Source organism: Ovis canadensis, chromosome 19 (genome assembly GCF_042477335.2).
Source record: "Ovis canadensis isolate MfBH-ARS-UI-01 breed Bighorn chromosome 19, ARS-UI_OviCan_v2, whole genome shotgun sequence".
NCBI classification, from domain to species: Eukaryota; Metazoa; Chordata; class Mammalia; order Artiodactyla; family Bovidae; genus Ovis; species Ovis canadensis.
The window spans coordinates 21,730,258-21,747,226 of record NC_091263.1 but is presented as its reverse complement, the minus strand read 5'-3'; the positions used below and the strand labels follow the sequence as shown (position 1 = coordinate 21,747,226).

The following is a 16,969-nucleotide window of genomic DNA, read 5'->3' as shown; positions in this document are numbered from 1 at the left end:
GTCTTCCAGGTCGGGAACTGGAGAGACGCTGGCAGCAGGGACGATCCTGAACGGCCAGCTTTCGTGAGTCCAAGCCTGATACTGACCGGGGGCCGCCCAGGCTCTCCAGAGTCAGTCCGCAGCGTGTTTTGTTGTTCCTGCTCTTAAGCTTAACGTATCGGCCCTACTGACACATTCTGGCCGGGTCAATCCTGCAACACGTACCTGTCTCTTATGAGAAAGCAGCTTTTAAGTTCCCGTTTGCGCCTGCAATGGGAATAGCGATGAGCCTTGAACTCCCTGCTGACAGACTCCCTACCTGGTGCTTCTCCCTAACGGTACAGGAGGGTGAACGTGGCCAGTGCCCTGAGTGCTGTTTGTCGTCATCTGTAATTTTTAAGCCATAATTAATTCCTATCAGTCGTCGCTTCTTAACCCAACCTGACTAGCCCTATGGGTCTTACTATGCATTTTCTGGCCCCTTTAGTCACAACTAGGTTATGACGCGTCAGCCTCCCCTGCCTTCTGCCCTGCGCAACTTCTGGACTGGCTACTCATCTGCTCACCATGTGGTATCCATTGGTGAAACTTTAACATGAAATCTTGAATGCCAACATACCGTAACCATTGCAAAAAAGACAAAATGTATTTAACAAGACTGTTCTGATAAGACTGTTTTAATTGTCTTTGACAGATATATCACATAATGGCTTAAAATGAATAATCTAGCAAAGATTATATGGAAAACAGATGAAAATGAGTTTGTGAATCCTTAACTGTATTAAGCTTCCAGCCAAAAAAAAAAATAAAAATAAAATTAAAAAAAAAATCGGGTTAAAATCATTTCAAAATTGTGTCTTCAAAACTAGCACCCTTCAGCATCTGTCTTTTATTCATTTTGCTGTGATACAACTAAAAAGGCTGGTAAATATTCCCCTGGGTCTCAGGTGACAGTTTTCCACACGCAAACTATCACTTTCTCTGCACAGTGAATGCTGGCATTTGGATGGGCTGGATTGGGTGGACAGGCTGGAACACTGGCTTCTTTCTCATTTCAGAGAGTGTTTTCACTGCAGGGAGCAGCTGATTCCTTTTGATGATCTGTAAGGCCAGCTGGGTATTACCTATAAAAACACTTCCCATTACAAAAAAGCATATAACAATAGCACCACCTAACAAAGCAAGCCCGTCAAGTCGCAAAAGGGAGGCAAAGATGATGGAGAAGAGCAGTGGTCTGCAACCGCTGCTATACACTAGACTCACGTAATGCCCCCTGCACCATCCTGGGAAATTCTGATTTAAGAAATTTAGCGTGTGAGCTAGGGGACAGAATTGTTGGAAGCTCTGTATTGATTTTAAGGTGGAGCCCAGTTTGAGAACTTATAAGGGCTCTAGACTGTGCACGAACCGGGCCACGCCTTTCAGGAGGACAAGGCCTGCTGGGCACCTTCTTCAGCAATAAAAAGAGGAGAGGCTTGTAAGGATTTCCACGATCAGCAAGGGGGTATGACGAACAACTCTTAATGCTGCTGCGCTCCCTCATCTCTCCCATTCAGCTCTCCTTTTCTACTTCACATCATCTCTCATGTAGGGCCCACAGCCTTTCTTCTAGGTCATATACGGCCCCAGAGGCATGACCTGGATTTAGGCTTGAATAAAAAATCCTCAGCAGGAACTGGCTTACGGCAAAGCTTATTAACGACATCTGTGTTTAAAACACTAAGGTGTACAACCCAAAGCCACTGTATTTTGTCTCAGGTTCTCAATTAAGAGTCATTTGGATGCCTAAGAGAAAGGTTAATTAGTAGAGATGAATTATAATTGTCAGAAGTCATGCTATTCTGCATTTTCACAGATAAAAGGATATACACTTAACCTGCAGGAAGTAAGAATTTGCAAGATATCAGAAACTCCCTTGTTTAGAAGAATGTGATGGTCAATATCTCTTCCGTTTCTAAGAGAAAAAGCAGACGCCAAAAATCTCTGGCTCTTTGCAGGGCTACAGTCAAGAGAAGAACCACTCACCGTTCTGTAGCTCAAGGTAGACGGCCAGCAGGATGGCTTCAGGGGGCACCTCTTTGGGATGGATCATTGAGGCCGCCTTCACTCAAAACAAAAGAGACCCATGAGAAACAAAAGAGACCCATGTAGCTTGATACAAACTCCGAGTAATGCCAAAAAAAGAAAAAGAATGTCAACCTACCAATGTCAAGTCAGCAAACTTACTCGAGCTCACCGGGACACTACAGTTCTGCTCAGATGGCCCTCAGCTGTCTGTCTTCATCCCTCCCAATTAAACTAGACATGTGATTTTCAGTACATATTTATCTTCCCTTGCTTAGTCCATAATGAGTTCTTAACAGGAGAGCGCTCCTTCTCTCTTGGTCTTCTCCTGCTTGGGATTCTTCTAGCTCTTGCCTATGCTTGTTTTTTGTTTTGTTTTGGCCATGCCCTGCGCCTTGTAGGATCTTAGCTCCCCAACCAGATATTGAACCCATGCCCCCTGCCGTGGAAGCGTGGACCTAACCACTGGACCGCCAGGAAAGTACTGAATTAACATGCACCTGCGGATGAGCCCTTTCCAGTTCTGCGGAACCCCTCTGGGTCCCTGCCTGTGACTGGTCCAAGGACGGGCAGGGGACCTAAAGAGCCCCGATCAAAAGTTCCCAAGACCGGCTGATGCGGCCCCTCTGGGTGGGAGACATCAGAGGTCTAGTTCACTTACACGGCGCCAGGAACATTTATTGTGTGCAGAATTTCTTGGGTACTGACTCTGTGAACACTTCTTTCTAAAAAGGTGTATTTGTAATTTCACTTTTTGAGTGGGCCGAGTCACGCAATTGAAAACTAAACAGCAAACAGGTATCCAGGGAACAGTTTCCCATCTCAGTGCTCCAGCTACACTGCACCTCTCCTGTCACCCCCGGGAGCCAATGTTAGCAGTTTCTGGTGTGCTCATCCAGAGATCCTTTATGCACACACAGGATTACATAACAAGTGTTGGGCATTTATTTGTTCTTTTCACTTAAAATACGTCTCAGATATGTTACTGTTTTAGTATGCAAGGTTTACAGCTGCCTTGGGTTCAACTATACAGAACACCATTATTGATTTGACTGAGCACTGATACAGATGTGGTCAACAATCTTTTGAAATACTGATGATTAAAATCTTCAGGAAAACTCTCCATTAGGTGCCTAGGTTCATTTGCAACAACAGTCAGTCGTGTACCTTGCAAGAATACGTCTGGAACTTCCTTGGCGGTCCAGTGGCTAAGGCTCCATGCTCCCGGTGCGGGCGGCCTGAGTTCTATCCCTGCTCAGGGAACTAGATCCCACAAGCTGCAACTAAGACCCGGCACAGCCAAGTAAATATTTTTTAAAAAGAGTATGTCTGGAAGAGTCATATTCCAATGTTTAACAAACTGACCCGAAGTCAGAATGCATACATGATGACAGAGCCCAGCAATTCCAAGCCCCCTGCCGGCTGCTCCACGAGGCGCCCAGCCCTGGCCCAGCCTCACCTGGTGGAGACACTTGCGGGCTTTGTCATACTCGCTCCTCAGGCAGTAGGCGCTGCCCAGGTTGAAGAGCATCACGGTCCGGGCCGAGTTGACGGAACTGGGGTAGCACTGAGGGGCCCGCTTCCCAGCTGGGGAGAAGAGCACACCCGCGTGAGGAGGCCAGGCCGGGGCACAGAGGCAACCCGTCCACCGCCCGCGAAGCTGCCCAGAACTTGAGCCTGGCTGTCCTCCTCGGGTGGCAGAGGAAGGCCATGGAGGCTCGAGTGCGAGTCTTTGGGAAGCAGTCTGGGCTACTGAAGTCTTTACAAAATGTCTTACTTACAGGATTCCATTGCTTCATTTTCACCTTTGTCTGATCCTACAAAGACACGAACATAAATATGAGCAGGCCAGACAAAAAGAGTGTATTTTCCAAACAGTTTTCTTTATGAAATGGAAATCTAATATTAAGGCAATTTGTCACAGTATTTCCTTTTTTATGTAGTGGAGGTTCTAATAGCACTGGTGGCTCAGATGGTAAAGAATCTGCCTACAGTGTGGGAGACCTGGGTTCGATCCCTGGCTTAGGAAGATGTCCCGGAGGAGGGCATGGCCACCCACTCCAATATTCTTCCCTGGAGAATCCCCACGGTCAGAGGTGCCTGGAGGGCTACAGTCCATGGGGTCGCAGAGAGTCAGACATGACCGAGCGCCTAAGCACACAGGTTCTAATAAAAGACAGAGAATGCCACCTCCCACCCACCACTACCCCCAAGTCTGAGAAATAACCTCGAACAAAGGGAATTCTAGTCTTGCTCCCTCAAAACTTTAGCCATGATTTAAAACTGGCTTTTGAATGTGTTTTTACTCTCCTTGGGATTGTGGAATCCCTCCACAGAGAAAAAAACACAGTGTAAGAATCAAAACAAATAGTTCTGGACTTCTTAGCGGTCCAGTGGTTAAGACTCTGTGCTCCAAAGAAGGGGGTCCAGGTTCAATCCCCAGTCAGGGAACTAGATCCTACATGCTGCCACCAAGTTTGTATGCTGCAACTAAGGCTCCAAACAACCAAACAAATAAAAGAACCCCCCCAAATGAATCGCTCTAACACCATCAGGGTTTCAAAAGTGAGAATTTAGCAATTAGTACATAGTAAGTATGGCCGAAACTATAGACTGCCGACCTATAACTCCCTTCCGTTCACAACTGTGCCCTTAAATTTCTATATGTCCTGAGTTACAACGGAAAGGCAGTGGAAATGGTGAAGAGTTCTGATCAAACATGTCTTCCTTAACCTTGGTCCTGCTCGTTTGAAGAGATCCCTAAGGAGACATCAGTGACATTCTCCGGGTTCAAGTGAGTAATAGCATCAGAGATTCTGTCCAGAGAGATGAGGGCTTCTGCAGCATATAAATGACCCAGGAACCTGAAATGAAAAAAAAACACGGGTTCCAAATTGAAACGCAGGTCATCACAAAAATACCCAATGTATAATAAAATCTGGTGTATACATAAAAATTTCACATATGTTAAGAATCACTTAAATTTTTCTCTTTAAAAATATCTTAAGATACACAATAATTTTCATGTTAGCTAAGAAGGAAAAAACGACACACATCAAGACAGCAGTTTACAAGTGGGCAGTAAAAAATAAACAAAAATAAGAGTGGGCAGTAAAAAAAATAATAAGAGTGGGCAGTAAAAAAAATAAACAAAAATAAGAGTGGGCAGTAAAAAAATAAATAGAAGTGGGCAGTAAATCAACTGTATTTCAATAAAAATTTAAAATACAGTTGACAAATGTATGCTGTTCTATTTATACAGAAAATACCATCGGGAAGCGACGAAGTTCTAAAGGAAGTGGCAGATCCTAGGACGTGTGCCCTGGGGGTGGAGGATCCGAGTTAGGGTTCTCCAGGCTGTGCTGCCGCCTCAGCCAGAAGGCCCCAGGGCAGCAGGCTCGATTTGGGTCAGACCAGCTCCGTTTCTTCACACTTGTGACCTCGGCTGCACTGGGGCTGTCTGCACCGCTGCATGCTGGCTCTCTCTGGCTGCGGCGAGCGGGGGCTGCTCTCAGGCTGCGGGGCATGGGCTTCTCGCCGTGGTAGCTTTTCTCGTTGCGGAGCACAGGTTCGAGGTGCCGCAGGCTTCAGGGCTTGTAGGGCACGGGCTTCAGGCTGAGCTGCCCCGCGGCACGCGGGATCCTTCCCGACCAGGGATAGAACCGGTGTCCCCCCATCGGCAGGCCGACCGTGAGGGAAGCCCCCGGATCAGCTTCACTTGTATTGTACAAGTGTCCTCCCCTTCACATCCTCTCTCCTGGGCACAGCTGCTGCCAGGCAGATGTGTTTCCTCCAGGTTTACAATAGCCTGGTTCTTCCAGAGTCTTCCTTTGAGCCATTTTCCCTAAGATCATCTGATTTCTCAAAATTAAAATAGCTTTAGACATAATACTCCTTTCCTCAAAATCCTAATGACTCTTTCCGCTTGAGAACAAAACTAATCTAAACTTTTGTAGATTTAAAGCTCTCCACAGTTGGGTTCTGCTTTCCTATATCCAACGTCTCACTTCCCCAAAGGTTGCTCTGTTCCCATCACTGTCCTGGGCGGACACCCCACTATGCTGCCTGCAGCCTTGCTTCCTGGGATGCAAAGCCGCGCCAAAACTGAACTCCTCTGAAAGGCCAGTTCAGTTCCCAACTCCTTGAGCCAGCCTGTCCCAACTGAGTCTGTCCACATGGACCTCAAGTTCTCAAACCTTAAGACTCTTTCCAATTTGACCATCTTCTGGGATTTGAGCACACTCAAGAGCAGTTCTCTTTCTTTTCTTTTTTTGGCTCTGCTGCATGGCCTGTGGGATTCCATTCCCTGACTGGGGATCAAATCCAGGCCCTCAGCAGTGAAAGCACAGAGTCCTAACCACTGGACCATCCGGGAATTCCCAAGAGCCATCTCCTCTCTCTCTCTTTTTTCCCTAAGATCTATCTCTTTATTAAGCAATTTTTTTCTTCTAACTACCAGGAGCTGTAATGCCCCCACTTTTTAAAATTAATTTTTAGTGGAGTATAGTTGATTTCCAATGTTGTGTTAGTTTCTGCTGCACTGCAAAGTACATCGGTTATACATATATCCACTATTTGTTAGAGTCAGGTAGGTTAGCACAGAGCATTGAGTTCCCTGTGCTACAAATTAGGTTCTTACTAATCTACTTTATATGTAATGCTCTTCCATTTGGCTTCCCCACCAGATACCCTCATAGAAATGACAACCTAAAAAATCAGTAAGTTTAAACATAGTTTGAAATAAGATATTTTAAAAATTGCATTAAACCAGAATCCATAAGCCAAAAATCATTATAAAACACAGACACATTAGACTTTCCTGGTGGTCCAGTGGTTAGGACTCCATGCTTCCAAGCAGGAGGTACAGATTCGATTCCCGGTCAGGGAACTGAGAACCTACATGCCCTGGCAAGGCCAAAAAAATAAAAAAAAACCCTCCTCCTACCCATAAACGTACAAATTCAGAGAATCACTTCAAACCACTTCAACTTCTGTGAATTTACTTTAAAAAGAAAGAAACAATTAAAGGCCTTCATGACACTCAAAGCCCAGACCTTTGGAGGAGGTACACAAAGGTAAAGCCGCTGTGGTACCTGGGCTGTCTAAGGCAGAAAGGCTTATCCTCTTTGCACAGATGGGGGTTCTGGCTAGTGATCAGAAACCAGAGATGAGGGTAGAATGGTTAAAGAGAATTACAGATGAAATGATCAGACATGGCTTGGCCAATCCCTCAAGAAATCACAAAGCCTAAGAATGTTGTTGCTCTGATGTTCAGAGGGAAGAAGCTGATAAAGGCAGTTGAAAACCCTGCCACAAATGCAAAGGAAAGAATCTAATTAGGATTATTTGACAACAGTGATGACCATGTCAGTCAGAGAATTTAAAAAAAAGCAGCAAGGATCTGTATTTCATTTTGTTAAAAAGAAACACACACAAAACTCTGCTCCACCATTCACCATGCACAGCACGGTGTGAGCAGCGGGCGTCTGGCAGGCACAGGCCAAGGTTCCTGGCTCGTACTTCTCAGCGCTGGGCAACAGGAAGGCGCCTTAGAGGCAACCCGACCGCCTTGATCTCAAGGCCCTCCAGGCCTGGAGTGTAGAGGAGATTTTCTCACAGGAGAGCAGGAGCTCTCATACTTGAATTGTGACAAAGTCTCTCTGTTCCTGGATGCTCTTTTTTTTTGGTGGGGGGTGCCTCGCCGTGCAGCCCGTGGAATCTTAGTTCCCCGACCAGGGATCAAATCCGTCCCCCGCTGTCGTGGAATGATGGGGTGTTAACCACTGGACCGCCAGGGAAGTCCCAATCAATGTTAACTTTAGATGCTTGTATAAAGTAGTACTTTTATAAAAGGCAAAAATAAACATTTACAGAACTGTTCCTCAGGGTTATGACTGCACAGTTCTAGGTGTTGCATGTTACAAACAAAGGCCACTGAAAGGGAAAGGAACGTATTTTGGAAATTGTAACTATGTACATAAAGGAAGAATGTAAAAACAACTGTCCTGACGTTATACAGAGTACCCATGGTCTCGGATAAAATTTCCAGCATCAGCATCATACAAAGATTCAAAGAACGCTGCATGTTACTCAACGTTCATGAAAGAGATGATGATGTGCTTTAGAAAATTTTAGAGTGACAATGACATTAATATTGAAGAGGCATCTGAAGAGTTTAAATAAGACTCATGTTCTCTGGAAATGGTGCAGTCGTTTGGGAAAATATTTTAAATTCAAAGCAGATTTATCCTGCTGACCAAACTCCTTTTCATGTGGGTCTTTTCACTGAGGACTCAGCTTGTTTTGGGAGCTAGTATGTGATAATGTGCCCCCTCAGACCCAGAATCCAGAGTCCAGAGTCTCTGCTCCCTCATGCACGGCATGGCCAATGCCGTTTCCAATAACCCTCGAAGCGCGACAAGTGAAAAGAAGTTTCACTGCCAAACACAAAAAAATTAGCAAATTAGGAAACTTTTCTGCTTTCCCTAAGATAATTTACATTCCACTGGGGAAGTCAGAGAGGCAATATGCACCGCAGACTCACGGAAACCCTCCAAACAAAATAAACACACAGGGTGAGTCACACTTACTTCAGAGATCCTGACAGCTTGGGCTGCTGAAGAAGTTTGTCTGCGTGATTCAGAGCCATAAGGTTATCACCCAAAGCCAGAGCCACGTAGGCGCTGCAGGCCAGTATGGAGCATCTGGAACACAAAGGCGAGGGCTGAGGAGGCCTGAGGCCCAGGGCGGCCAGGGTGACGCTGGCTACACAGGAAAGGACGGCCCAGACTGCCAGCTGTGGCGATCTGGACGCCAGGCAAGCAGTGGGGAAGCCACAGTGCTGACGGGTGTACAAACCACCACCTGAGGCTCAGTTTAGCTGTTTACCTAAATCACCTTTAGCTTCCATCCCACCCCCCACAAAACAACCCTCTGGAGTCAACAATACATGCTTAGCCTGTAAAAAAAGAAAGTCATTAACTGCCTAGTGGAAACTTACTCCCATAAAACATTTCTTTTAATATCCTAGAAATAAAGCTATAGAAGCACATTTGCGACTCTGCTAAGAAACACAATTAACTTACCGAAAAATCCATTTTTTCAGATGTAAAAAAAAATCCATTTTTCAGCTTACTGTAAAGCGTTCTTCTCTGAAAGTATTAAGAAGTCTATAGCTTTTGCTAAGCCACAGTATCAACAGTAACTAAAAGAATTTCATTCACATAGGTACTATTATCCTAAATGAATATTCAAGGCTAAAAAAAAAAAAAACCCAGGATGAATAAATGTGAAGATAAAAAATGTAAGTTTCACTGATTTTGCTAGGTTGGGCTGGAAACGTGAACTTCTGTTTGGTTTTCTACTTAACGGGCAGCTCATTTAAAACGAGTCTAGCTAAAGACTTGGCACTAATAGATCATTTGAATGGTAAACAACCGCTCCACAAAGCAATCTTAAAATAAACCCTTGTCAAATAGAAATGAGGTCTGAATGGCCAGCCACAAATGGCCTGACATCAGATGCAGGGTTCTGAGTTATGTTTACAAATTACAATACATATGTATATCATGAAGTGCACTCGGGTTGTAGCTTCAGTCTGGGAAGAATGTGACCATCCTAGCAACACAGTTTTCTAACACACTGAAACTCTCCGCCTAGAAATGCCCCTCTGGTGAAAACCACAGGCGGGCAAATTCAGAAGCAGCCTGTGCCCTCCTCACTGCCTCACTCCCGGCTGCTGGGACCTTAGGAGACTGTCCAGCAAAGGAAAAGTAGCCCCTCAACCCTAACAACGCAGAAGAGTAGGCGGGCACAAGGCAACTGAGATCTGTGGCCTGAGGCCGTGAGGATAAGGGCTAGAAGACTGCCTAGGGTGGGTCCTTGCTTTATGAAACTCAGAAGCAAAGTGACTAAATATATTCTCTAGCTCGGAGTATACGACCAGGGTCGGGACTAACAGTCGACACCGTGGACTCCCCACTCATGGTTCTTTCCACACTATCACACTGCTTCTTGGTCAGTTCACGAGACTGCCCTAAAAATAAACTGCGAAGAATGGATTACATTATGATTTTTCTAGTGCATACATAACTATGCACGCACATGCAACCTATCTTTTTATCATTTATTACTGTTCTTTTTACTTTTTGGCTGTGTCGTGTGGCATGAGGGATCTTGGTTCCCCGACCAGGGATAGAACCTGCGGTCCCTGCATTGGGAGCATGGAGCCGCAACGCCTGGACTGGCAGGGAAGTCCCATAGTCTGCCTTTCTAAACAGGAAGAAAACAGAATTTACTTGAAACGTTACAAGGTCAATTTTGTTCCTGAGCACCTAATTTAAAATCTGAACCCTGTTCATAGAGGAGAGTCACTTAAGAGCAGCAAGCAGGGTCATTAACAAAGGGATTTTCCGACAAGCCTATGGTCATCCTCATGTCTCCAAAAGCTGTCTTCACTAACAACGCCATCCCGCGGCAGTGACACCCAAAGACTCCAGGGCCCAAAGGAGGGAGGGGCACTGGCTGGTTATCTCCCATTTTCAGGAGCACTTCAATGGGGAGCTGTGTGTGGTGAGATCCGGGTGACTTAATTTCCTCTTTTGGTTTATTTACAGTTTTATTTCTGAATGGCAATAAACATTCATTCATCACTCAGATATGCACTGCTTATGAAGAAGAAGAATGACTTTTAAAGGCCGGGGTCTTGGGCTTCCCTGGTGGTCTAGTGGTTACAAATCTGCCGTGCAATGCAGGGGACGCTGGTTTGATCCCTTGCTTGGGAAGATGCCACATGCCATGGGGCAAGTAAGCCATGTGCCACAACCCCTGAAGCCTGTGTGCCGTGGAGCTTGTGCTCTGCAAAGAGAGAAGTCCTCCCATCACAACCAGAGCACAGCCCCTGCTCGCCGCAGCTAGAGAAAGCTTGTGCGCAGCAACGGAGACCCAGAGCAGTCAGGAATAAATAAATAAATAATAAAAATAAAGGCCTAGGTCTCTAGAGGCCCTAGGCCATCATCAACTCATGGCCACTTGAATGACAGTCACAAAACTGAATATTCGCTTCCATCTGTGACTCTTGCCAAAGGCCAGGGCAAAACATAAGCTCCTTAAAAGCAGAAGCTCGCCTTTTTTGTCTCCTACACAAAGGCTGGAGCAGTTTCTCAGTGTCTGCGTAGGTGTTTAACGGGCCAGCACTGTAAGAGTCACAGCTTTCAACACCGCAGATCTGCTTCTCCAGGCACCCAGATGCCCACCTGCCCAGGTGGCAGGCCACCTTGCTGAAGAAGCCGACTCCTCTCCGGCTCCCAGACGCAGGCTCCAGGGCCAGAGTCTAGGACAGGCCTCGCCTCAGGCAGGCTTGCTGGGAAAAGCCTGCCCTGGCCTCTCCTGACAGTAGGGGGGCTATTACTGCTCCAGCCCACTGTCAAGCCCACTTTGGGTCCAGAAATCAGTCATGTAAGATTTGCTGCAGGATTCTGCTTCCCAAACTATAATTATGTACGAGGTAAAAACTGGTCTTCCTCAGTTTTTACCTTTTACCCCATGAGACACCATGTCAAATTAGAAGAGGGTGAAAGATTCTACTATTAAAGCAAGCTCCCTATTAAAAAATACTTGAATACTCGAACGCAAAACTCTCTACTCAAGAGTCATCACATTAAAGTACGTTTCCTCGCATGAAACTAAAACCAACATTCATACTCCTCTTCTCAGATGGAGTGCCTTCCCATCCACCCTAAGGCATCTCTTAACACCCTCTCACTCACCCTCTATTTCCTCTTGGGAAACAACACTCCACACTGCAAACTGGTCACGCTAGAAACACGCTTGGCTCTGGAGAAATCGCTTCACTTCTGATAGCTGCTACTTAAAATACTGACCCCCCCTCCCCGCCCGCCTCAACCTGCCCCACCATTTCCTCGAGTCACTGTCCAATCTGCTTGACCAACTGCTCAGTGGATCTGACAGGTCATCAGACTGGAAGAACTATACCTCAGGGGAAGGGACATGCTTGCTTCACCCGCCCTGCTGCGCACCCTCCACCGTGGGGGATCCCATACACCCCTGCCCGCCCCTCCACACGCCGGAGGAGCTGGCTCTAGAGCCACAGAATGCCAACCCCTGGTAAAGAACAGAACAAAAAAGAACAAAAAAGAAAGGAGAGAAACGGGGAAAACTGTTTCCTTAAAGGACCAAACTACAGCAACAAGACATTTAAGGCTGAGCGTTAAAATGCGTCAAGCCGTATCTTCTGTGGGTGAAATGAACCTAAACCAAGTGCCTGGAACAGCAAAGTCAGTTCAGTCGCTCAGTCGTGTCCGACCCTATGTGACCCCACAGACTACAGCACGCCAGGCCTCCCTGTCCATCACCAACCTCAAACTCATGTCCATCGAGTCGGTGATGCTATCCAACCATCTCATCCTCTGTCGTCCCCTTCTCCCGCTTTCAATCTTTCCCAGCATCAGGGTCTTTTCCAATGAGTCAGTTCCTTGCATCAGGTGGCCAAAGTATTGGGAGTTTCAGCTTCAGCATCAGTCCTTCCAATGAATATTCAAGACTGATTTCCTCCAGGATGGACTGGCTGGATCTCTTTGCTGTCCAAGGGATTCTCCAGAGTTTTCTCCAACAACACAGTTCCAAAGCATCAATTCTTTGGCACTCAGCTTTCTTTACAGTCCAATTCTCACATCCATCCATGACTAGGAAAAACCTTAGCTCTGACTAGATGGACCTTTGCTGGAAAACAGCTCAACGCATATCAAAAGAGGCTACACTGAGGGTAAGCCCAGTCAGTCACCATTTGTCAAAGGCAAATAAATTCACAAAGTGACCTCGTAACACAAATTATCTGAAAAACTGGCTCAAAACATCTTATAAAGAATTTCTTCTAACAAATATGGTACTGGATTTAAAATTTTTTAAATGTACATTTAAAACTGTTTCCATTTATCTACAGAAATCTAGAAAATGTTAAACTTGTCAACTCCAGCTCATAAAATTTAAAGCTTCATGTTTTCTGTAAACACTTCTCTTTCTAGTAACTGTTCTGTTACCAAGAGCCTTACTGATAAACACACCCCAAATCCAATACCAAGAGAGGACCAGCTCAAAAAAGCTGAGGAAGTTTTCCTCTTCATCCAAATCTAGCATCTCAAGGAATCCAGTCCTACCCCAGGCAGCAAATAAAATGCAGCCGTCACAGGCACAGCATCTTATGCATGGGCAGGACCGTAAGATCACTCGATCCGACTTGACAGAAGAGGAAAGAAAGGCCCAAATGGGTTAAACGATTTGTCCAATGTCAGCAGGAGCCTTGTGGGGTTTCTCCAGAGTGGGAGACCACTGAAGAATTATCCCCACCCTGGCTTGTGATTAATCTCATCACCACTCATCTAAACGCGGTCCTGGGACTCAGATGTGAACAAGCTGCTAAGATGAAGGATGGATCCCACGGCAGGTTCCCTTTTCTGGAAGAGTTTCCTAGATGAACACATTTCCGTAGGATCAGACCCGGTTAAAAGAGTGAATTGGGGCTGAGTCCCTAACAAGAGCAATATGAGAGCCAGGAGGTTATTAGCCAGGGTATTGTTTCAGGTATGTCTCTCCAACCACAATAGAAGTACTTGGCTAAGACCAAAAGAAACAGGATTCCTTAAGTACACTAAAACTGCCTGTGATATTTATGTTATCCACCATTTGTTTGGCTCATCTTCTTTTATAAACATTGGGCCTTGGGAGGTCCTTTTAAGTGAATGGGAAATAATTCACTGGGTGTCCCATCAGAAGTCTATAAGAACCAATTAAGGTTCCATAATGTATACTTGTGGAATAACTGGGCCGAGTTAAATTTGGTCCGAACATTTCCTTTTATCCATTTTGAGCCTCTTACTAAAATAAATAAATAAATAAATAAATAAAAGAAATATTGAAATTAACTGTGTCAGCAAAAAAAAAAAAAAAAAGCAAATTTGAAATTTTGTTTTTATTTTGTATGTTCTGACTTTCTCATACAGACACTTCCCATATTGGCCCCAACATTATTTCTTGCCCTTTTCCAGTTCTGTTATATCTTTTCCAGGTTCTAGAGAAGCCTCTAATTTATCTTTAGAAATTAAAAGTTCGCTAATATCACAATTTCAGAATAACAAAGATGTCCTGTAATATGCAACATATAAGACACTGTACACACCCATGACAGTTATTAAAATACCACACAACAATGAAATGTTAGTGTGGCTAGCCTTGTGGACCTCTTTCTTTACTATTAATAAGATGTGCTTAGTCGCTCGGTCATGTCCGACTCTTTGTGACCCCATGGACTGCAGCCCGCCAGGCTCCTCTGTCCATGGAATTCTCCAGGCAAGAATACTGGAGTGGGTTGCCATGCCCTCCTCCAGAGGATCTTCCCAACCCAGGGATCAAATCCAGGTCTCCCACACTGCAGGCGGATTCTTTACTGTCCGAGCTACCAGGGAAGCCCATTAATAAGAAACTTCTGTGCAAAAGGATTAATATGTTGAGCCCTTACCTCGTATCATATACAAAAATTAACTCAAAATGGATCAAAGGCATAAATGTAGTGCTGAATAAAATTATTTAACTCTTAGATGAAAACACAGGGGTAAATCTCATGACCTTGGATTTGGCAGAGGATTCGATATGACCCGAGAAGTACAGTCAATGAAAGAATAAAACATAAATTGAACTTTATCAAAATCAAAAATATCTGAGATTCAAAAACACCTGCAGAAAACCCGAAAAGACAACAGATGGAATTGGAGAAAATATTTACAAGTCATGTATCTGATAAGGACCCTGGACCTAGAATATATAAGTGACTCTTACAACTCAATAATACAAAAGACAACTAACCCCTCTAAAAAATAGACAAAGGATTTCAATAAACATTTCTCTAAAGAAAAAGATACAAGTGTCCAATAAGCACATGAAAAGATGTTCAACATCATTAGGTTTCAGTTCAGCTCAGTTGCTCAGTCGTGTCCGACTCTTTGCGACCCCAAGAATCCCAGAACAGGGAAATGCAAATCAAAGCCATGGTGAGACACCACTTCACACCCACTACAGTGTGTCAATATGATAGAATAGATGGATGACAAGTGTTGGTGTGGACGTGGAGACACTGCAACTCTCATACCTGCTGGTGGGATTGTCAACGCTGCAGCCACTTTACAAAACAGTCTGGTAATTCCTTAAACAATTAAATAGTTACCACGGGGCCCAGCAATTCCACTTCTAGGTAGAAAAACAAACAACATGTCTACACAAATACATGAATGTTTAGAGCAGCGTTGTTCCTAGTAGCCTAAAGATGAAAGCAATCTAAAATGAACGAATAAACCAAATGTGGTATGTCCACACAACAGAGTATTATTCGGAAAGAAAAATGAATGAAATGCTGATACAGGCTACGACTCGAATGAACCTTGAAAACATTACTATAAGTGAAAGAAGCCAGTCATAAAACCCACATATTGCATAATCCCATTCACAGGAAAGTGCAAAACAGGTGATCTAGAGAGACAGAAAGTGGATTGATTAAGGCTGGGGAGCAGATGGAAGAGAAAGGGGTTACAGCCAAAGGGTGCAGGGTTCTGAAACTGACTGCGGTGATGACTGCACAACGCTGTGAATAAACTAACAATCACGGGATGGCACACTTTACACGGGTGAATTGTATGGTATGTGGATTATATCTCAATACAGCTGTTTTAAAAATATGTGATCAGTTATTTTGTTGCTTAGTTGCTAAGTCCTGTCCGACTCTTTGCGACCCCATGGACTGTAGCCTGCCAGGCTCCCCCATCCATGGGATTCTCCAGCCAAGAATAGTGGAGTGGGTTGCCATTTCCTTCTCCAGAGGATCTTCCTGACCCAGGGATCGAACCCTCGACTCCTGCACTGCAGGCAGATTCTTTACTGCTAAGCCAAATTATCAGTGATAGTCAATAAATGTTTGACTTAAAAAAAGTCAACCCTTATATTAGGTGTGTACAGTGTAAAAAGTCAACCCTTATATTAGGTGTGTATAGTGTGTAAGAAAATCATTATCTCTCAAATGCACGTGGCAACATTAATATTTAAATCAAAGCATATGGCCAAAATATCAACCCTGTACATGTCTCTGCACGCTAAGAGTCATTTGGGAGTTAGGCCTTTTAAAGATGAATTTTTCTGATGAGACACTTGGCTAAATTTTGTGGCATGTGAGAAAGCTGGCATAGGAACAGTATCACACACTGGTAAAAACCAGGTATCAAAAACTACAAACACTTCAAATGGTTCTAAAACCTCAGAGGCAGCACCATCCAAGAGAAATGTAATCGGGGCCATGAGTGTAATTTTGTATTTTCCAGCAGACACATTAAAAAAAACAACAGTGGAATTAATTTCAATATTTTAAAATTAACCCAATATATCTACAATGTCATTTCAACATAATCAATACAAAACATTACTGACATATATTACAGCTTTAGAAGTCTTGAAATCAGTGTGTATCATACATCTGTGTGTACCTTTCACCAGCCATGTCCCATGTGCTCAGGGTCCAGTGATGAGTGATTATGATTTCAGATACTGAGGCTTTAGAGTCTAAGGAATACACATAAAATACAAGGAGAGTTTTTTTGTTGCTGTTAAAACACCAAGTTTTCCACATGTCACCCTATGAGTGATATGTCCGAGAAACTGACCATTTATGAATCATTAATGGTTAATTGTATTTCCCCAAAGAATATATAGAGTTATATGAATTTTGAAAATTTTCAAAATTTCTTAAACCATTTAAAGTTAGGTATGATTTTTATATCATCTTAAAAACATCATCTTAAATGTACAGTTTGGTAAGTTTGAACATATACATGTAGCTGCCAGTCTAATTAAGATACAGAATATATCTTTC

At 44.2% G+C, this 16,969-nt stretch overlaps 1 protein-coding gene across 2 annotated transcripts in view; it reads right to left on the bottom strand.

Annotated features, from left to right (window-relative positions):
- Window positions 1–640: 640 nt before the first annotated feature.
- Window positions 641–16,969, bottom strand: part of CNOT10 (CCR4-NOT transcription complex subunit 10) — a 57,191-nt gene continuing 40,862 nt past the window's right edge. For both annotated transcript variants that reach the window (XM_069561327.1, XM_069561328.1), the window contains exons 14-19: window positions 8,634–8,747; window positions 4,777–4,907; window positions 3,825–3,860; window positions 3,503–3,630; window positions 2,005–2,080; window positions 641–1,103 (exon numbers count right to left, since the gene is read on the bottom strand). In XM_069561327.1, the coding sequence (XP_069417428.1) occupies window positions 952–1,103; window positions 2,005–2,080; window positions 3,503–3,630; window positions 3,825–3,860; window positions 4,777–4,907; window positions 8,634–8,747 (637 nt within the window). In that variant the 3' untranslated portion in view covers window positions 641–951. The remainder of the gene's footprint in view (window positions 1,104–2,004; window positions 2,081–3,502; window positions 3,631–3,824; window positions 3,861–4,776; window positions 4,908–8,633; window positions 8,748–16,969) is intronic.